Source organism: Carettochelys insculpta, chromosome 18 (assembly GCF_033958435.1).
Source record: "Carettochelys insculpta isolate YL-2023 chromosome 18, ASM3395843v1, whole genome shotgun sequence".
Taxonomy (NCBI): Eukaryota; Metazoa; Chordata; order Testudines; family Carettochelyidae; genus Carettochelys; species Carettochelys insculpta.
The window spans coordinates 248,071-270,261 of NC_134154.1; the positions used below are offsets into that span (position 1 = coordinate 248,071).

Here is a 22,191-nt window from a genome sequence, read left to right on the forward strand (position 1 = left end):
AGGCACAGAGCTAGACAAAGACATGACCCGCGCAAAGTCACACAGCAAATGAGGGGCATAGCTAGGAAAAGAACACAGGAGTCGCAGCTCTATGCCTCGTGCTTGGCTGCTCTGCCAAAAGGCAGGAGGAACAGGCCAGAGACTGAACAGAAGGCGGCAGGAACCCGAGCTGGTCCCAGTGGTGCCCCACCCGATGGCCAGGGAAGAACACAGACCCCCCACCTGGAACAGAGCCAGAACAGGGTTAGTCCCTCTGGCAGAGGGCAACTCACCAAAGCCGTCAGCTCCTCCACGTCCGTGATGGAGTTGAGCTTCCCAGAGAGCAGTGCCAGGGTTTTCTGCTGCTCTTCCTCCAGTCGCTGAGACCTGTGGAGAGACCAGCTGGCCAGGTGCACATGGGCTGCTGGCATGGGCAAGTGCCCCCCCAGCACAGGCTGGGGAATGGAACACCTGCAGTGCCAAAAACCCGAGCACATGCCCAGCTGTCAGTCGGGGGCAGAGGGGAGGACAGCATGATGCCAGGATGGGGGCACTTGCCCTAAGCTGAGTTGTAGTTTCTTTGAGGGCTAGGGACGTGGAGCTGCCAGCCCTGCCTGCCTCATCCTACCCAAGGGAAGCAGTGTGCAGCCAGCACTAGTGGAGACGGCAGGCACGCAGGGGATAAGAATCTGCTGCACACATCAAGCCACTGGGACAGGGACAGCCCAGCACGGCCAGGGGGCACTGAAATCCAAGCCAGGCCTGTGGAGCTGCAAGGGGCTGAGCGCTGCCACGGGGCACTGAAATCTGAGCCAGGCCTGTGGAGCTGCAAGGGGCTCAGCGCTGCCCCATGTGGGAGGGGCATTGGGTAAAGCCTGCCCCCACGCCCCACACTCACCGCAGCCAGTTTTCTTTGTTCTCCTGCCGCTTGCTGCCACCCTCTGAGCGGAAGCGCTTGGATGCCAGCGCCTCCTCGTCCTGCTCCAGCTCCTGGCGCCGCAGCTCCCGGATGGCTGAGCGAATCTGTCGCCGCTCAGCGAGGTCCAGCGTGGCCTCCAGCTGGGAAGCAGAGCGGGGGTTACACAGGGATGGACGCAGCCAGTATTTATCCAGCCCCTTCCCCCAAGGGAGCTGCATTCATGCCACCTCTGCTGACCACCCAGCCACAGGCCACCCCCACCTTTGTTGAGCACAATGGGGCCATTTGTGTCATTGCGCACATTGCAGGGCACCGTCCTCTCCTTGCCAGGCTGCTTGGCAAGCAGCCCTCTGGCCCCAGTGCACAAAGCAGGGCAGCCTTTGCTACCGGGATGCCACGTGGCCCTGAGAAGCAGCAGTGCCTGTGCAAGCAGGGACTGTGGGACCTTTCCCAGCCCCACAGCTGGCAGTGCCCAAGCAGGGACCCGAATGCAGAGGTAGGACTGGGGCCCACAACATGGACTTGCTGCCTTGCCAAGGAAGGCCCCACAGAGGCTTGACACAGGAGGAAGCGAGATGGCAGCACAGCCCAAGGCACAACCAGGCCAGGCTTCTCTGCAAACACGGAGATCTGGTCAGAGCAGAAGTCCAGCACTAGCTGGCTGGAGGGGGAAGAAAGTGGAGGGCCCAAGGGCTGGTCTGCCTGGGGTGAAGGGAGCCGTAACCCAATGATGCAGTTCCCTGCTGATCACAGCACCCAGGGCTCATTGGCACTGCTCTGGGGAAGGCTGCTCGCGGGGTCTGCAGAGCGCTCTCCAGGGCATCACCAGTCCTGCAGCACAACGGGCACCGTAGGCTCCATGGGCGCCCTCTGCCCCAGACCCCGTGGAGGAGCAGAGGAAAGCAGCAGACCCAGGCTAGGCACAGGAACTCATTTCCAGGGATAATCCTGGGACTCCCAGGGATGAGCCAAGTGTGGTGGGGGTGCAGGCCTAGGCTGAGCAGGAGCCCAGAGACCCCCACCCCCAGGAAGCAAGGGCAGGAGTGCAGCCAGCCAGGTCCTGCATGAGCTGAGTGCCTCTCTGCCTGCAGCCAGTCAGAGCTGACAGCTGCCAGATGCTGCAGCCAGTGGCCTTATTTCTCATGGAATTTGTTAAAAATAAACTATTTGACCCAAACCAGCTGCTGCTCAAGATGGAGCCTTTGAAAGCTGGGAGCAGTGGTGTCGAGCCAAGCCCAGCCCAGCCCAGGCGCCTGCTTCCACTTCCCCGCTCCAAGCGCATGGTGCCATGCAGCCCATGAGCCAAGCCTACGAGCTGCAGATTTGGTTTTTGTCTGTCCCTGCCAGGGGCTGGACTGGAGTGGAGGGCACATCTCCAGCCTTCTGGAGCCTGGGCCCCTTCCCCAAGCAGTCAGCTAGAGACACCCACCTCTAAACACACCAAGTTTGACTTCTCCAGATTCCTGGCTCCACACCTTGGCCACTCAGGTGCCAACTAAGAGGGACAGGGCCCCAGGCTCCCCGCAGTCCTCCTGTGAGCTCCAGCCCTGGCTCCCTAGTCCAGCCTGGCCAGAGCCCCAAGCAGGTCGGGCCTGGATTTCAGCTCTGAGCTGGGGCCAGTCTACATGGGATGCAGCCTTGTGCTGAGGATGGGGGACTATGGCCTATGGGTAGGGTCAGCCACAAGCTCCCCCGTTTCCACATCAGAGCTCACCTTGCAACCACCAGCTTCCGTGTGGGAGGTACCCAGCCAGCTGGACCCCGCCCTGCAAAAGCCAGTGCCCTTTGGTGCCTCTGCCCGGGGCGGCGGGGGGGCTCTGGAAGCTCAGACATCTACAGCAGGGTAAGCACTTTCTTCCCCAGACCCCCCGCCCTCACTCAATGGCAGAGTGCCCAAGGGGAACAAGTTGGGGAGCTGGCAGGCATGGGATGGGAGGGGGAAGCTAGCAGGGCCATTCCCAGTCACGCCAGGCTCCACTTCCTATAGGCTGAAGCTGCAGCCTCAAGCCAAGCTGCTGTTCTGCATTTGAATCCCAAATCCCTGGCCTGGAGCAGCTGTTATCACGCAGCCTATCGGCCCTCAGTGACGTGGTGCGTGCAACACGGAGAGGGAGGCTAAGCTGCAGGTGAGCATGGCTCCTGTGTGGTTTGCCCCATGCTGTGCTTGGGCTGCACTGGCCTGCCAGACACCTTTCCTTCCTGTTCTCTGGGAATCTGCAGCTTCCCTGCCCTGAAGCTCCCAGTTCAACTCCACAGCCTGGACGGAGGTGATCCGGAGAGGGAGAGAATACAGAGCAGATTATCTGTGTAGGGCAGGGGAGGTAGCTAGGTGCCAGCCACAGAGCCCCCGGTGGGACCAGGTGACAGTGCTAGGCATTCTTTCTCCCTTCACTCTCAGGCTGCCCTGGAGCTCACTACGCATGTATACCAGGGCAGGAGCTGGCATGGTGCTAGCTACAAGGCACCGGGGAGCCTCTGAGGCCCAGGGACTCACCTGTTGTGCACAGACCCCCAGGGTGGGACCCCATGCCAAGAGGAGGCTCCCAGAGACAGCAATAGGCTCACGCTGGGCTTCCTGATGGACCAGAAATATGGGCACAGCAGAGATACCTGAGCCTTGTGCTGTCTAGCTCCAAGTGGAGACCCCTTGGCCCCACAGCACAGCTTGCACCAGCCATGCTGCAACCTGTTCACACATCCTGTAGCAATTACTGCCCCTTCAGCACAGCTGGGAATGGCCTCAGGCAACGGAGGTGCCAGCCAGGGTCCAGTGGGCTCTTCCCTTCTGGCCAGGCAGGTCTTTCCAAATGCCTGTAAGCCAGGATTGGGCCCTGAGGCCAAGAAGTGAGGCAGCTCTGGAGGGACGCGCAGAGACAGGCCCTCTTGCTACTCCCCTGGGTGGGTGAGCAAGAGAGGAGCAGCAAATGAGGAAATGGCCCCTTCATTTGGGGGCTCCACCCTACATGCCTCCGCAGCTGCTTCAGCTCTGCGGTGGGCTGGGGACAGGGGCTCCACACAGACTAGCCAGGCCAGCAGCACGAGCCATGTTTCACACCTGTGCTGGGTCAGTCACTCGGTGCTGCAAACTGCAGTGACACAGAGCCAGCATGAGACCTGCCCCAGCACAGGCAGGGAACCCCTTTCAACCTGCAGAGGCTGCTCGGGGGCAGCGGGTAAGCCCTGCACAGCCTCTCCTTGGGGTCCCTGCTGGGAGCCAGCTGCACTGGGCTCAGATTCACAGCCTGGTGCCCCCGGTCCACTCAGGATCCGGCACAGCCCAGCCCAGCCCAGCCGGGGCTCTGCCCAGCTCTCCCACATAGGCTCTCCTCTCCCCCTACCAGCTTGGCCCCAAAGCTAAGGGCTCTCCCTGCACTCAGAAATCCCAGAGCCAGATCTCCAGGAGGCCCATGCGCCCCTACAGTGCTGCCCGGCCAGCTGCCCCAATGGCCCTTTTGTCTCAAAGCCACACATGCCCCTCTGCCAGCATGGCTGTGCAGGCCAGGCACAGCAAGATCTCGCTTGCCAGAGGCGCTGCGGATGGGTGGAGGAGTCAGGCTACTGGAGGCCAGGAGTTTGCAAGGGACTCTGGCACAGGGGAGCTCAGCATCCCTCACACCCTGCTAGGAATCAGTGCTCCCGCCTGGCTCTCTGAGCAGGGCTTCACTGCAGGAGGCTACAGGGACACTGCCTGCCCTTCCCTAGGCAGAGCCAGGTCTCTCCTCCTGTGAGATAGGCGTGCATGGCCGTGGGCACATGGCAATGGTTAGCAGGCCCAAGAGAAGCCATGACATCCCATGGCCAAGGCTGGACGTTCCACCCCCAGAACAGCTCTCCCGGCAGAGGCACCTGCATGCACAGCCTAGGACAGCATCTCCCTCTGTTCATCCATGGCCACTGCGCCTTCTGCTCACCATGCTGGGCCCCCAGGTTCCTCTCTGCAGCTTCCCCAGGGTGTAGAGCTTGTGGGATGGGAAGCAAGTGTGCAGGCACTGGGCTTCCTCCTGGGCCAAAAGCCAGCCTGGGCAACAGCCCCTCTCCATTCAGAGTCAGAACAGAGCCGGGCCCTGCAATGGCTGCCTTGGTGACAGTGTACTGCAAACAGCAGCTGTTCCACTCCAGGGCAGGGCAGGCCCCAGAGAACAGAGCTCGGCAGGCTGGGATGCCCCACACCTCCCCCAGTCTGCAGGGGTGCTTGGGTAACAGACTGGCTCCTGGGCAGTTTGCCCTTGTGAGCCGCACACCAGGAACCAGGGAGACATGCTGACAGCAGCGCCCAAGAGGGCACAAAGGAGACCCCAACAGGGGCTGCTCTGGCACAGGATGGGCTGCTCCCCAATGGCAACACTGGGTGGCTCACTCAGCATCAGCCGGGCTGTTGTGGGGAGGGGAGGGGAGGGGAGGGGAGGATCAGAGCTGACACCCCCAGCAGTTCCTGCCCCCTTCCACAGCCTTTGGAAAGGCCCTGGTGGCTGTGCCAGCCCAGCCCAGCTTCAGCCTGATCAGCCCTCTCCAAATGCTGCCTTGAGATACCCTGCCAGCACCCAGCCTTGCCAGGCACCAACCAACACGCCTGCCCCCAGGCACCAGGGCAGGAGGGGGGCCCATCGGCAATGAGCGGCTCTGTGGCATGCAGACTTACAGGGTGGAGGGATGGGGGACACAGCAGCCATTGCCCAAAGCCCTATCTGCAGCACCACAGCTGGGATGCAAAGCCAGGTGCAGATGTATCCCAAGATATGCTCCTAAGGATTCCCAGAGGGACGCAGTCCCAGCCCCTCAAAGAGCCCAGGAATAATCAGCTGGACTCTGCACAAGGGAAGGCACAAGCTTCACCGGCCAGCCCTGCTAGCCAGGCCTAGCATCCCATTGGCTCAGGAAAGCCCTCAGCCCTGCCTGTGAGCATCACCGTCTCCCTTGACGGTCCCATGGGATGTGGAGGCAGCACAGGACCCACTCAGACCACAGCAGGGCAGATTTCTGTAAAGGGGGCACACATCACTGCGAGCCAGACTCTTAAGAGCTGGCAGCAGAGGGGGGTCCTGGGAGGAGACACAGTGGGTTGGTACCCACTCCCTTCTGGTCTGTGAAACCTCTCCTGCCTACATCCCTGTCTTTTGGCACTGCAGGCCCTTAGCAGAGCAGCAAGGAACCAGCCCCACCCCAGCCTGCTTCCCCCCGCCCACCTGTGTGCCTCCCACCTGCCCACAGCACTTGGCCCCACAGTTTCCTGGACAATGGGTCACGTTTCCCTTCATTATCAGCTCCACTTCATGGCGGCCCTGTGGCCCTCTGCAGCACTTCTGCCCCGGGCAATACAGGAAATGCAGAGGGCAGGTCAGGCTGGCCTGTTGGAAGCAGGTCTGTCAGACTCAACATGGCTGGTGTGCACACTCCCAGAGCAGAGCAGCCAGGACCTCCTACACCCCTTCCCTGCAGTGACATGGCTTGTAGCCCACATTGCCACCTGCATGGCCTTCCTTGCCCCGAGCACCAGCAAGGCCCCAACTGGCTGGGGAGAAATGTACCCAGAATGCTCCCCCCATGGTGGCAGCTCTCCCCTCCCCCACCACCCTGTGACCACATGGCAGGGGGTGTCTTCAGTGGCAGCCACACCCTGTGCCCCAAGGCTCCTGCAGAACAGCCCACTGGCGACCAACCGTTTCCTCCAGTATCAGGCCTCCAGAGCTGCCTTGCTCCCAGATGAAGGGACAGGTTAGGGAAAGGAGAGAAGCCAGCCAGGGGCTCCAGCCCCTTGCCACCTGGAGAGGGTACTGCTCTGTGCTGGGGCCCTGGAAAGCATTCCCTCCAGGAGGAGCAATTACACCAGTCGGGGAAGCAGCCACGTCAACACCCAGCCCAAGACAGGGAAAATAAACAGCCCTCAAGTCTCTGCAGCCAGCAGCACCAGGGACACAAATGGGCTGGAAACCACAGTCTGAGTTGATGTGTGGGGAAAAGCGCTGAATGTCCTGGCCAGCCAAGCAGGCAGCTCAGGACATGCCAGCGCCTGCACAGCCCCACCTCAGGCAGTAAATTAACAGTTCCCAGCTAACAGCTGCCTAGCCAAACACTTAATGCGGCCTTGTAAACAGGGCTCGGGCAAGTCGCAGGTGGACGGCTTCCCTCACGGTGCCAGAGCCCCATGGCACCCACAAACCTCTGCCCAGCGCTGGGATGAGGCAAGTTTTCCCATTTATAGGCAGCAGCTGCTAGGAAGCTATAATTACCTCCAAACCCACTGGCTCTGGGGACAAGCAAAGGGCCCAGAGGCACCAGCACAGAACAGAGAAAGGCACCAAGCAGCGAGACAACACAGACATGTTGGACTGATGGAGCAGACAGAGTTCCAGAAGCAGCTGGTTCTCTTGTGGCCTGCATCTCTAAAGGCTCTACTGACTGCCTCTCACTAGGAAGCCCTATACTTCAGCCCCAGACAATCATCTCTGGGGTGGGTCTCATGGCAGCACTTAAAAAACCCAATATTTCAAGAAGAGGACAGCAGGTGTGAGCGGGGAAGAATAAGTGGGAGGTTGAGAGCTGGGGGGCGGGGGAAAGGAAGGAAGGTTAAAAAAGGCCCCAAAGCGGAGGGGATGAGGATGTCAGTGCAAACATGGGTCCTGCACCTGCCTCCCTCCAGCCCTGGCCCACCCTCCACTCGGCCCAGCCAGGAGGGCATTTGCATTCTGCCTCTCATCCAAACCAAAGGGCAATGTGAGAGGCAGGCATGAGTGGGCACCCCAGCTTTGGGTTGACCTAGGCCAGAGAGGCTCAGGGCAGGTTTACAGGCTGGGCTGAATCCACAGATGCCTCAGGCTGCGTGCAAGGGATGGAAGTGTCCAGGTCACAGCATGGCCCCCTCCAGCCTGGGTCTGTCCTGGCCTTGCATGTCAGGTGTCCTACTTCCCCTCCCCTCTGCCAGGACGTTGCTCCACAGCAACATTTTCAACCCCTCTGACCGCACGGCCGGCCTGCTGGCAGGGAGACGCTATCCAGATCCCCACAGCTAGGGCTCCCGGGCAACTTCCCATGCCAGGAAGGGCCTGAGGGCTCTGCCTCGCCATCCCAAGGCTTAGCCACATTGCCCTTCCACCAGCAGACTGCGGCTCCCCTGCACAAGAGGCAGCAGAGCAAACATTCAAAGCAGCCAACGAGCTAGGCCCAGGCAGTGGCCTCCTGGCCAAAGCCCAGCACCAGGAAACTTGGCTCACAGCCTACCCAGGGGCAGGAAGGTACTTAACAAGCCAACCCTCGCACAGGACAGGACCCAGCTCTGCAGAGGGAGCCTGAGCCCCACACAGTTCTCAGGAATGCACCAGGAGGAAAACAAAGGGTGGGAGAGAGGGAAAGCAGCTGGTGTAAAGAGAGCCCAGCTGGAGAAGGGAGAAGCGGGAGAGGGCAGGAGAGGCAAGCAGGGCGGAAGGGTATGCAGAGCCAGCTCTGGCAGGAAGCGTGGGGAGAGGCAGGGAATTTTTCCTTATATGGGTTAATCCTCTTCCAGCAGAGCAGAGCCCAACGCCAGCAGAAAATCCCTCCTCCCATGCCAGCAGGGAAGGGGCCTCGCCAAACCCTGCCGGAAGCAGAGCCACAGCGGGGGGGCAGCTCCCAGCCCAGGGGGAGCTCTACTACACAGCCAGGGTGGGGATCCTGGCCCCATCCAGCCCCACGCAAGAGAGGATGAGACCGAGGAGTCAAGGAAACCTATTCATGGCTCCCCCTTCCCACTGCCTGGGCCCAGCCCCTGCTGCTCTGACCGCGTGCCCCAGAAAAGAGACATAGCAGCTGCTGCCATGCTGGGCCAGGTCTAGTGGGCCACCTCCGTGCCAGGCAGGAGGAGAGGTAACAATCAGCTCGGCTGTGTCTGGAGGGACACAGAGGAGAGAGTGTCCATTGCTGTATCCCAGCTGCGCATCTCCCCTCGGAGCACAGCCTCCAGCACAGGCATCAAGCCCTGGTCCCCAAGGGCAGGAGTAGAATTAAAAGGGAAACTGAGGCAGAACAGGGCACCCACATCTACACCTGGGTTTCTGGCATCTGTAGCATAAGCTGGGCACTAGAAACAAAGCCTCCCTCTGCCCACCATCAGGTACTAGCTGGGCAGGCGCTCTCCTCACAGGGCCAACTTGACACAGCCCAAGTCACACAACCAGGCTGCAGCAGATCCCACTCAAGAACCTGTTTCTGAGACTCCAGCCCAGGGCCTGGGCCACAAGAACCAGGAGCCATGGCAGATGTGCCTGGGAAGTCTTCTGCAAGCAACCCAGGCGTGCTCAGCAACGGCCCAAGGAGGCAGCCGGGTGCTGGGCAGGGTATGGGTCTGGGCTGGGAGCCTTCTCTTGATCCCAAACAGCCGCCCAGCACCAGCTGCTCTTGCCTGGGCAGTGCCTGCCCCATGGTAGGGCCCCACACAAGCCAGGCATTACATGAGGGCTTCTTCCATGCCCTCCCACCTCCACACACTGCTGCCCTTCCCAGTAACCCTCCAACAGCTGCCACCACCCTGCCCCACCATCCCCTAGAGACCTCAGCAGAGCTCCCCTCCTCCTGTGCCACCCTGCCCCACCACCCCCTGGAGCCCAGGCCGAGTATGTGACTGTAAATAAGCCCCTGCTTGTTCTCCTGGCACCGTGCAGGCCTGCAGCTCTCCCGAAGGCCATGTGCAGTCCAGCGTCTGCCCCGTCCCACCCCAGTACTGCGTAGCTCGCCCCATTCCCCCGTTCTCCAAGGCTCTGCTTTTGTGGTGTGTCACACAGCCCAATCTGTGACCCCACCCCATGTCCATATCACCTCCCCTCCCCTGCCCAGCCTGTGCCCCCCACGCCCATTCCCCTCCCACCCACACCCCATCCCCCGCTCAGGCCGTAACACTGAGCTCAGCTTCTGCACCCACACCCCCTATGCCTCAGGTACACCACAGCCCCTGCTCCCCCTAAACACACTGCCTTGTCACAGCTTCTCACAACTTCCTACCTCCTGCCACACCCTAGGCTCCCCGGGCACTGCAGCCTGCTCTGTCTGCTGTCCTGTGCCTTCCCACTCTGCTGGTCTAGTGCCAGCTCCCCACCATGGGGACAACCACTCCTGCAGCTCCAGGTATCTCAAACGGCCTCCCGGACCTACCGCTGCCCTCCTCCCCAGGATGGTGTCCCCAGGTTGCCATCTGGAGTGTGCTCCTGAGGGCTGGCTCCCAGACACATGCAGGACGGACAGGCCTAGCGTGGGCCCCCCACTCAGGGTGGTGTCAGATCCCCAGCCCTCACTGCCTGCTGAGACAGGATGTTCTTTCCAGGCTGACTCAGCTTCCTGTCATTACCCATTCCCCAGTATCACTGACACCAACATCTCCGTTACTAGCAGTCTGACCTTTGGCATGCCAGATGCAAGCCCCCCACTGAAGGGTCAGCAGGGCACGGGGGGAGGTAGCAGTCCAGCTGAGCCTGGCCCCACACAGAGGGGTGAGCCTGGGTCTTCTGGCAGCATTCTCCCCCACAGCTGGGCTCTCCAGGCCGCTGTGCAGCCCAAGGCCCAAGCAGGAGGCCTCCAACCCTGCAAGAGCTCCTGCATGTCATCTAGACGACTGGCCACCCTCAGCAGGCAGCTCCCACCTCCAGTGCAGACCATTACAAACTCACAGCTGAGCTGTTCTGTCGGGGGCCACCGTGAGGCGAGGACTCCAATGTACCTACAGAAGGGAGCCTCGAGGTAGGGGTGGGGCAGAATCTAGCCTCTTTGCTGAGGCAGCACAGAGTCCTGCAGCTCCCGCTGCCTTACCTCTTGGACCTTGGAGCAGACTGCTGGCTGGCTCTTCAGACAAGTCCCCCCACTTCACCCTAGCCTTGGCAGCACTCTGATCACCCTGCAAACAGGGCACACTGAGCAGGGAGGGGCTCAGTCCACAGAGGAAACCAGTTAGCTGAGGGCAGGGTCATGGACAATGTTCTCTCTAACTTCTTCCACCCACGTGCAGACTAAATTTTGTTATCCGCACCGAGGAGTGTGCAGGTGTGCGCTGCTAGCTGAAACATGCTGCCAGCTGGGGTGTTCTGCTCATCAGTTGGCGACACCTGAATCTCCCTCAGGAAACCACCCAAGCACTCAGCTTACAGGGGAGAATGGCAGACACCTTGCCCAAAGACTGTGTGGCTGTCCAGCCTACAGGGTAAGAAATGGCAGAAAAGGATGTGCTGCTGCCAAAGGAGCTAGTTGCCCTAGTGCCACCTGTTGCAGGCACTGCAGTTGGGTGATGGGAAGAAGAGAAGGGACATTTTTGCTTCTGTCTACAGGATCTGTTCCACAGACATCCTCAGCAACACGATACGCACTAGGGAAGGAGCTGGAGCAGGCAGGGAACACTGGCTACTTCAGGGCAGCTGCCTGCTTCCCCCTGCCCACCCCCAACCAGAGCTGCTGTGACTGGGTCCTAGCATGAGGAAGCAGGTGCTGGGTATGTGGCAGTGCAGGGCAGCCTATGTGGGGAAGAGACAGAGAAGCACAAGGCAGGTGACAGGCAACAGCATAACCACCTGTCCCTGGCAGGAGGAGCCCAGGATGGGAGCACCTGGTAGCTCAGCAGCACAGCTGGGCTGGGCAAGGCAAGGGAGCCTTGGACTCAAGCATGCCAAAGTGGAAGCTATAGTCAGCAGTGGCCAGAGACCACCAGCATGTTGGTGAACCCTACAACAGAGCTGCATGCTGCCAGGCAGAGCCAGGTGCTGTGGCAAGGGCTGAAGCTGACCCCTCAGGTTCCTGTCTCCCTTGCAGCAGCAGCCGCCACCTCAGGAAGTTTGAGCCAGTCACCTCCTGGACCAAGGCAGTTACACTTCAGAGCTCCCTGCCCCGCCCAGCTCCATGGGGGAAAAAAAAGGCCACAAAGAGCCCTTGTGAGAGCAGCGGCTAGAGCCCTACATGCCTGCAGTCCCAGACAGGGTGGGGAGCTCAGATCCCCATTAGGCAAGAACTGGGCATAGCACCAGGAGGGACAAGGCACTCCCAGAAGTCAGTCACTGCTACCTCCACCCCTGCAGCCAGAGACCAAGCAGGACTACAGACACAGCAGTTCGTGAGACACCCCGGTACTGACTAACTCCATGCAGGCCCAGCCCAGACTATTTCACTACCCGCGTCAATCTCTTTTTCCCCGCCCCACATAGCAGTGGTGCCATGTTCACACCGTTCCCTGGACACCTGGCACAGTGGGTCTCTGGAGAATAGGCAAAGACCTCCTACCTACTAAGGTACAAACAAGTAGGCTTCCTATCTCAAATGGTGCCAGCCAAACTCAACCGATGGACATGCCTGCAAGCCCACAGCCCCATAGCACACTGCATCGCTGCTAGGCACCCAACAAGCCAGCAGCTAGGAAACCAGTTTCAAAGGAAGGTTCTGTCTACACTTACAGACACCACATTTGATCTGCCTCCTCCTTGAGGAGAGCACTTGTTTCTGTGCCAGAGCCTAGGAGTATATCATCCCATCAGCACCGCAAGACCAAAGCGTGGCAGGACTGCACCCAAGTCCCACCCCAGCCAGCACCAGTTACGGTGCAAACAGAAACAGAGCCACTAACCTGGGGTGGGTCAAGGCCTTACTCAGCCAGAAGCAAGATGTAGGTATTTCTTGCCCTGGCTGCACTCTGAGAATTACAGGAATTATTTCCATTTCCTCATCCCATCCCAGTCACCAATGAAGACCTGACAATATCTCAGGCCCCAGCACTCTGCAGCCCTCTGGGCTGCCATGTTCTCATGGGAAAACTAAAGCTGAAAGGTCAGCTTGGCCATGGTTTCCCTTTTCTTTCAGCAGGAAGGGTTTGAGAGCTCTGCAGAGAGGATGCCACCAAGGTCAGGAGTTACCAATGAGTTACACACAGGCATTCCTGCACAGCTGCACCTCAGGAGGGACTCACCAGCTTCCGGAGGGCTCCCTCATCCATGCTCAAGAGGGTCTCTTCAGACATGCTTGCCTTTTTTCGTTCCAAATGCAGGGACATGGGTCCAGTCTCAGTCACTCCGCTGTTCTGGGCTGAAGACTGTGTGGAAGTGAGTGGATGGGAGCAGGTCACTGAGCCAGGGTCAGGCCACGTGCTGTGCTGAGATTGCCAGCACAATGAAGGAATTCTGCAAAGAAACAAGATTGCAGGCAGGTCAGCAAAGCTACGAAGAGATTCTTGGCTTCATTAAACCTCTGCTGAAAGGCAAATGGGATCAATCTACAGCAGTTTTGCTGTCTGCTAATCCCAGAGCTGGAAACAGTCACTCCAAAAGTGAACCATACTTACTCCAAGTTCCTCACCATCACATTATGCTCTGCATGAGAGAGCTGGCACTAAATACATTTGTCCCACTCTTACAAGGCTCTCAACTACTTCTCCAGCCCAGAAGCCCAACTTCCTATATCCATATCTGCCAGTGCCCCTTAACATCTGTCCCTAGTTTGTGAACTCAGAGCTATTATCATCCCACACCTCCCCAACAAAGCACACACACATTTTGATCAGGAAAGGAGATTCCTTGAATACAAATTGATCTTAGTAAAGCCTAAATAAAAACAACATTCTACCCCGAGAGGTACACTACTTGAGCATTAAGAACCGCAACCAGAAAGGGAGGCCCAGGGTTAGTATTGTGGATTGACTGGTCCAAGCACAGCCATCATTTTAGTACCGGCCAATATCCTCAGCCCTGCCCTCAGAGTCTAGTGAAAGTCATCAGGCTACCAGACACAGTATGAAGTAGTGGGATCCTTAACCACATTCTCCACACCCCACTGCCTTGGGGGTTATCCTGGGAACGAGCAAGGCTAAGGGAGTAAACCCTGACAGAAAATCCGGAGTGGAGTCCGAAGGTGGTTCGGTGTCAACTTCTGGCACTGTCCTGGCAACTCCTGCAGCTGAGCTGGTACCAGACGTGGAGGTTATCCTCTCCTTTGGACTATATCAGTAAAGCCGAGAGGGGGACACTGGTGTCTGGGCAGCCCAGAGTCTCCATAATAAGTGCCCAGGCTCACGCCCGGAGAGGTACTCCGGCATTGCTGTACAGCGTTGCATCAACACGGGAGGCAACAGATACTGGTTATACGCTCTTGCTCAATTGGTGTAGAGAACGAGCGCCAGGGGTTGCCTTCAACGGTGGGAGAGATCCTCGCATCTCACTGGACAGTCACCGCCCGCCTCAAGCTGGGCAGCCCCCAGCCAATAGGGTATTGTCCCGCCACAGTTCACCTGTCTCGTTGGGTGCAGGAGGCTTAAGGTTCCTGAACCTGATAAGTGACTGAAATTTGGGCACCAGGCAAACCAATAAAAAAATCAACAAGAAATGAGAAACATCAACAATTTAAGCTTGCTTGCTGGAATGTGCGGACCACGGCTTGACTGAAGATCTTCAGGCCATCAGTGACACCTGAAAGACCGCTGTCATCAACGAGGAACTGAAGAGGCTCCGAGTTGATATCGCTGCACTGCAAGAGACACGACTCGCAGATTCGGGATCTCTAAAGGAAAAGGACTACACCTTTTTCTGGCAGGGTAAAGCCCAAGAAGAACGAGAGAGCATGGTGTTGGCTTTGCTATCAGAAACACTCTTCTACAAATGGTGGATTTGGTCATGGGCGGATGAGAAAGACTTCTTCGGATCATGCTTCAAACTTGCGCCGGTCCCGTCCACCTGATCAGCACTTATGCTCCAACCCTGTACGCCACACCAGAAGTAAAAGACAAGCTCTATGACGTGCTTAGTGCTGCTGTAGCGCAAATACCTGCTCGTGAACAACTGTACATCTTGGGTGACTTCGATGCAAGAGTTGGAGCTGATTGGGCCTCATGGCCTTCCTGCTTAGGACACTTCAGTGTGGAAAAAATGAATGACAATGGACAGCGTCTCCTTGAACTGTGCAAGTACCACAATCTGTGCGTCACAAACACATTCTTCCAAACGAAGCCACAGCACAGAGTGTCGTGGAGACACCCACGCTCGAAGCACTGGCATCAACTAGACGTGGTCATCACTAGGCGTAATAACCTCAGAAACGTCCTTCTGACACGCAGCTATCATAGTGCTGTGATACAGATCACTCACTAGTTTGCTCCAAGCTCAAGCTGAGACCCAAGAAGCTGTACCGCTCTAAACCTGCTGGAAGGCCCCGCATTGACGCCAGAAAGACGGCAAACTCGGAGAAAGCTGAAAAGTTCAGAGAGACCCTCCAGGAAAATCTGTGCAGCGGCCCCAGGGGCGCCGATGTGACATCCAAATGGCAACATCTGAGGGATACAGTTTACAACACGGCCTTGTCGGTGTTTGGAAGAAAAACTAGAAACACAAACGACTGGTTCAAAGCTAACTCAGATGAGATGATTCCAGTCATTGAAAAGAAGCGCGCTGCACTCCTGGAGTACAAATGCTCACCGAGCCAGAGTACCCAGCAAGCACTTAGAGAGGCCAGAAGAACAGTACAGCAGACAGCCAGGCGCTGTGCCAACAACCACTGGCTCCAGCTATGCAGCAGCATCCAGACCTGTGCCGATTTTGGTAATCTCAGAGGAATGTACGAGGGTATGAGGAAGGCATTAGGACCCACCCAGAACAAGATGGCACCTCTGAAATCCAAATCTGGTGAAGTCATCGCTGACAAAACCAAACAGATGGAGCGCTGGGTTGAGCACTACTCTGAGCTGTACTCACGCGAGAACGTTGTGGTTGACGCAGCCCTCGATGCCATTGAGCTCCTATCAGTAATGGACGAACTGGATCAGGAACCAACTGTGGATGAACTGAAGAGAGCCATAAACAGCATTGCAGCAAGAAAGGCCCCTGGCCAGGACGGTATGCCACCAGAGGTAATCAAGTGTGCCGCGGACACACTCCTGGAACCCCTACATGAGCTACTGTGCCTGTGCTGGAAAGAGGGTGAGGTTCCACAGGATATGCGGGACGCTAACATTGTAACATTGTATAACAAAGGAGACAGAAGCGACTGCAACAATTACCGTGGAATCTCCCTACTAAGCGTCACTGGTAAACTGTTCGCTCGCATCATCCTCAGCAGACTCCAGAAGATTGCGGAGAGGGTGTACCCCAAATCGCAGTGCAGATTCCACGCAGAGAGGTCTACCGTTGACATGGTCTTCTCTCTAAGGCAGCTGCAGGAGGAAGCCACTCTACATAGCCTTGATCGACCTGACCAAGGCCTTTGACTTGGTGAGCAGGGATGGTCTGTTCAAACTGCTCTACAAGATAGGCTGTCCTCCACGGTTACTCAAGATGATCCAGTCGTTCCACAAAGACATGAGAGGAACCATCCAATATGACGGAGCATTATCGGATGCTTTCAGAATGAGGAGCGGCGTCAAACAAGGATGCGTGCTTGCCCCGACGTTGTTCGGGATCTTCTTCGCACTCCTCCTGAAGCATGTCTTTGGATCTTCAACAGAGGGCATCTTGCTGCACACAAGATCTGATGGGAAACTGTTTAATCTTGCAAGGCTGAAAGCTAAGTCTAAGGTGCGAGAAGTCCTCATCAGAGACATGCTGTTCGCAGACGATGCTGCTGTAGTGTCTCACACAGAAGATCAGCTTCAAAAACTGCTGGATCAGTTCTCCAAAGCGTGCAAGGACTTTGGGCTTACCATCAGCCTAAAGAAGACAAACGTACTTGGTCAGGATGTTGCTGAATCCCCATCAATCAGCATTGACAACGATACGTTAGAGGTCGTCCACGAGTTCGTTTACCTCGGGTCCACCATCACTGACACCCTGTCGTTGGACACTGAGCTAAATAGGAGGATCGGAAAAGCGGCCACAACTCTGTCCAGACTCAGCAAGAGAGTGTGGAATAACAAGTTGTACACTCACACCAAAATGCAAGTCTACAGAGCCTGCATCCTCAGCACCCTCCTTTATGGCAGCGAGACTTGGACCCTGTATGCCCGCCAGGAAAAGAGGCTGAACGTCTTCCACTTGCGCTGCCTCAGGCGCATCCTTGGAATATCATGGAAGGACAGAGTGACCAACACCGCCGTCCTCGAGCAAGCTGGAATCCCAACCATGCACACGCTCCTCAGGCAGCGTCGGCTCCGCTGGCTTGGCCACGTCCACAGGATGAATGATGGAAGGATTCCAAAAGACATCCTGCACGGTGAGCTAGCCTCTGGCAAAAGACCTCCCGGACGCCCCCAGTTGCGCTACAAAGATGTCTGCAAGAGAGACCTCAGAGAGGTAGACATCGAGCTTGACAACTGGGAAGAACTAGCAGACGACCGCAGCAGATGGAGGCAGGGGTTACACAAGGGCCTTCAGAAGGGCGAGATGAAGATCAGACAGCTAGCAGAGGAGAAACGAGCGTACAGAAAGCACAATAAGGACTTGCCAGACACCCACTACATCTGCAAGAGATGCAGCAAGGACTGTCACTCTCGTGTGGGTCTTCATAGTCACAGCAGACGCTGTAAATGAAGTCCTAAACTGAAACTATAAAGGGCACGATCCATAGTCTACGTAGACTGAAGGATGCCTACTACCAGACACAGTGGTGAACTCTGCTCTGGAGCAAGGGGAGCACAGAGGGCCCATCCCATGGTCACCAGCTAGCCTCAGCTATGAGGTGGGTGTTAGCCACAGAGGGCTGGACAAGCTAATTTCACATAAGCCAACAAATAACCATTAGCAGCTTGAGACAGCTTGTCCCCAGTCCAAATGAAGTGGCCCTGAGGCAAGAGGCTCAGCCAGGTCCCAGGCTCCCTTAGTGCACAGTGCAGAAGGGCCGGGAGGAAACAGGACCCGGCAGCCCAGCCCAGCCGCTCGGCTCCCACACAGCCGGTGCCGGATGCGCTGGGGACGGGCTGGGCACACTCAGGAAGAGCCACTCCAGGGCGGGCCAGCCTGCCCGCCGGCGCCGGGCGTGGGTTCAACCAGCCCTAGCCCCAGCCCCAGCCCGCGGGTCCGCTCAAGAGAGGCGGGGACCCCCCTTCAGTCCGGGTCAGCAGCCGGCGCCCCGATGCGGGCGGGGCCGCACACGCGACTGCACGAGCCGGATTAACGCCAGCGCCAGCCCCCGCCCCGGGATCGGGAGCCGCCAGCTGAGCAGGGAGCGGCGTCCCGTCCCGGACCGCCCCGTCCCGGACCGCCCCCGCCGCGGCACTGCCCCCGCACCTCAGGCTGCTCCGGCCGGGCCAGGAGCCAGACCCCGTCCCCGCGCCGCTCCCCACCGCGGACGGGACTAGACTAGACTACACTGCGCGGCCCCGCCCTCCCACCTCCATTCGCGCCAATCACGACGCGCGCACCGCCCACTTCCCTTCTCCATTGGTTCATTTCAATTTATTGCCCGCTCCGCCCGCGGCATTCTGGGCCGTGTAGTTCTGCGCAGAGCGGGGCTGGACTGAGGCTCCGGAGTACGCCCGCTCGCTTGGTGCTGCTCCCCAGCACGTGCTGCATTGCCCACTGCTCTGTTCTTGAGCGGCCTTATCTTTGCCCCCAATCCCCCGGGCTGTCCCTGCCCTCTGCTTTGGCCCTTACCCAAACTCACTGACACGTCTTCCACTCTTCCAAGCAGCCCAGGTGTGGGAAGATATCCCTGGAAACTCCCGCAAGGCCACATCTTGAAATCACTCCTGCACCTCCTCCCTGTGAGCCATACGAATCCCACGCTGGTGAGCTGCGCTGTGCAGCACGGAGCACCTGGGAGCGCCTGTGCATGCACTCAGCTTTGATGGCTTCTTTGAGTCTGACCAAAGATTGATGCTCTCTCAGGAGGCCAAATGGGTGGAGCCTGTGGTTTTTGTGTTGGGCTGCCCCACCACATCACAGCTGCCTGTCCTGCCCTTCTGTCTGCTGACCATGGCGTAGTGCTGGCACCCAGGTATATGTAATGGAAGCAGTCCAAATAGCAAGAATCCAAGCAGCCATCCAAAGACAAAACCAATGGGTGCTGGCCAATGTGCCCCAGACAAGAGTAAACAGCAGGGAGAGCAGCAGGGGCAGAAGTAGTATTATTACTGGTCTGGCACTGGCAAATGCTGTAGAGGGCACCAAAATACAATTAAAAGTGTTCCTATACATCTGTGGCACGAAATCTTGCACAAGGTGGGCAAAGTGAGATGTCTAATGAAAGCTGGTGATGCCCTGAATCTGTTTATGTTACTTGTATGTCTGTGCCATGTTTGTAGGTAAAGTTATATAGATTTTGGCTCTGTAGCTGTATTAGGAATGTTCAGAGCCAAGGGGTACACATTGGGAGGTGTGGCAGCCTCTCCAGCCAGGATAATGTCCTAAAATAAAGGAACAGACGCCAAGAATGGGGCCTTTCCTACTGGGCTGCAATGAATGACAGCATGACAAAGTAACCCATCTAGTCAGGTGGTAAGCCAAGACTTATGGGAGAAGAAAGGAATTTTCCCTCTCCATAGAAAAAACACTATGGCTACATCTACACGTGAAGCCTACTTCGAAGTAGCCTATTTCGATGTGGAGACATCGAAATAGGCTATTTTGATGAATAACGTCTACACGTCCTCCAGGGCTGGCAACGTCGATGTTCAACATCGATGTTAAGCAGCACCACATCGAAATAGGCGCAGCGAGGGAATGTCTACATGCCAAAGTAGCACACATCGAAATAACGGTGCCAGGCACAGCTGCAGACACGGTCACAGGGCGGACTCAACAGCCAGCCGCTCCCTTAAAGGGCCCCTCCCAGACACACTTGCACTAAACAGCACAAGATACACAGAGGCAACAACGAGTTGCAGACCCTGTGCATGCAGCATGAATCCCCCGCTGCAGCAGCAGCAGCCAGAAGCCCTGAGCTAAGGGCTGCTGCACACGGTGACCATAGAGCCCCGCACGGGCTGGAGAGACAGTGTCTCTCAACCCCCCAGCTGATGGCCGCCATGGAGGACCCCACAATTTCGATGTTGCGGGACGTGCAACGACTACACGGTCCCTACTTCGACGTTGAACGTTGAAGTAGGGCGCTATTCCCATCCCCTCATGGCATTAGCGGCTTTGACGTCTCGCCGCCTAACATCGATGTTAACATCGAAATGGCCGTGACGGGCGCTACTTCGAAGTTAGTGCCGCTACTTCGAAGTAGCGTGCACATGTAGACACGGCTTATATGAGCAGCCCTGGCTGGGTCTATCTGGGTTCTTTCAGTCCTCATGACTTAAGCCTGTTTGGACTGGGAGTCCATCCCTCAAAAGGATCCCTGCAAAGGCTTTCAGTAAATCAGCATATAACATTGGTGGCCTGCGTCAGTATCAGTACTTGATGTACGTAAGTGCCCTAAGGATCAGTTCTGGGGCCAATACTGTTCAACATCTTCCTTAATGACCTAGATGAGGGGATGGATTGAACCCTCAGCAAATTTGCAGACAACGTTAAGCTAGTGGGGTCAAGTAGATACATTGGAGGGTAGGGATAGGGTCCAGGGTTACCTAGAACAAATTGGAGGATTGGGCCAAAAGAAATCTGGTGAGGTTCAACACCGAGAAGTGCAGAGTCCTGCGCTTGGGGTGAAAGAATCCCAAGCACTATTACAGGCTGAGGACTGACTGGCTAAGCAGCAATGCAGCAGAAAAGGACCCCAGGGGATTACAGTGGATGAGAGGCTGGATATGAATCAACAGTGTGCCCTTGTAGCCAAGAAGGCTAACAACATATTTGGGTGCATTAGGAGAAGCATTTCCAGCAGATCTAGAAAACTTGTTATTCCCCTCTACTCGGCACTGGTGAGGTCACATCTGGAGTATTGTGTCCTGTTCTGGGCCCCCCAGTATAGAAAGGATGTGGGTGAATTGGACTGGGCTCAGCGGAGGGCAATGAAAATGGTTGGGGAACTGGAGCACATAACCTATGAGGAGACAGATATTTGGTCTTATTTAGTTTGGAGAACAGAAGACTCAGGGGTGATTTGACAGCAGCCTTCAACTTCCTGAAAGGGGGTTCTAAAGATGGAGAGAGACTGTTTTCAGTGGTGACAGATGGCAGAACAAGGCACAATGGTCTGAAGTTACAGAGGGAGGTGTAGGTTGGATGTTAGGAAAAACTATTTCATGAGGAGGATGGTGAAGCACTGGAAAGCTTTACTGAGACAGGTGGTGGTGCACTCTGCATCCCTACAGGTTTTTCAGTCCCAGCTTGACATAGTCATGGCAGGGAAGAGTTAGTTGGGGTTGATCCTGCTTCAGGCAGGGGGCTGGACTAGATGATCTCCTGAAATCCCTTCCAGCCCTAGAATTCTGTTCTTTCTTTCTTTGTTAATAAACCTTTAGATTTTAGATTCTAAAGGATTGGCATTCATTCTGTTTAGGTAAGATCCAAGTATATATTGACCCTAGCACTATGTCTGGACCCTTTGGGGCCCAGGAAGAATCTGTGTGGAGTTGGTGAGATAGATATTAAGAACCTTTCACCTGAGTAGGAGGCTGTTGGACTGGGCATTGTGAAGTAGCTGAGAAATCTGTGGGTTTGCTTGTGTGGCTTCTGGCTGGCCACTGGAGCTGGCAGAGGTACTTTTGGGGCTGTTTGGATTTGCCTTAGTAAGAAGGAAATCCCAATCTGGGACTGTAAGTGGCCTGGCTTTAAGCTAAGATTCCCTGGATTGATTTCCTTAGCTGTGCCCAGAAACCCTGTTATATTATACCCCCTGCCCTCTGTTTTTACCGCCCCCACACATTCTTCCCTACACCCCCTGCCCTAAGCCCCGCCACCCTCAGCCTCCTGCCATTATTCCTGACCCCCCATCTCCTCTGCCCTGCGCCTCCCACCTCCACCCCTGCCCTTATTCCTTAATCCTCCAAAACCATACTGCCTTGAGCCCCCCATGCCCTCAGCTCCCTGTCATTACTCCTGGATCCCTCCACCTTCCCTCTGCCCTTAACGCCCATTCCCTAGCCTCCTGCCCCTATTACTGAACACTCCGCTCAAGCTGCCCTGAGCCCCACACACTTACTCTTACAGTGAAAGAAGTGGGTCTGTCCCACAAAAGCTCATCACCTAATAAATTATTTTGCTAGTCTTTAAAGTGCTACTGGACTGCTTTTCTGTTTTGACTTACTCTTACAGCTACTGTCATATTGTCCCCCCACAATCTCCTGCCCTGAGTGCCCCCAAGGCTGGTGGGATACAACAGTACCTGTAAAACAGAAGTGTCACACCCTCCTTCCTGCACAGATGCCACACTCTAAGCCTGCTTCCTGGTAGCCCCATCCTGCACTGAACCTTTCATTCCTGCCCCCACACTAGAGACTAGGAAGGCCCACAATAATCTACTTGCCCTGCCCTGCAACTCTGTGGCTGGTGTGT

At 56.9% G+C, this 22,191-nt stretch overlaps 1 protein-coding gene across 7 annotated transcripts in view; it reads right to left on the reverse strand.

Moving 5' to 3' along the window:
• The window catches only part of SMTN (smoothelin), a 57,938-nt gene extending 39,849 nt beyond the window's left edge, over positions 1 to 18,089 (reverse strand). For all 7 annotated transcript variants that reach the window (XR_012647992.1, XR_012647993.1, XM_075012605.1 and 4 more), the window contains exons 1-4: positions 18,037 to 18,089; positions 12,801 to 13,011; positions 878 to 1,038; positions 273 to 366 (exon numbers count right to left, since the gene is read on the reverse strand). Coding sequence is in view for 5 of the 7 variants with exons in the window: in XM_075012605.1 (XP_074868706.1) it covers positions 273 to 366; positions 878 to 1,038; positions 12,801 to 12,884 (339 nt within the window). In the remaining 2 variants the exon portion in view is untranslated. The remainder of the gene's footprint in view (positions 1 to 272; positions 367 to 877; positions 1,039 to 12,800; positions 13,012 to 18,036) is intronic.
• Between the last annotated feature and the right edge of the window lie 4,102 nt (positions 18,090 to 22,191).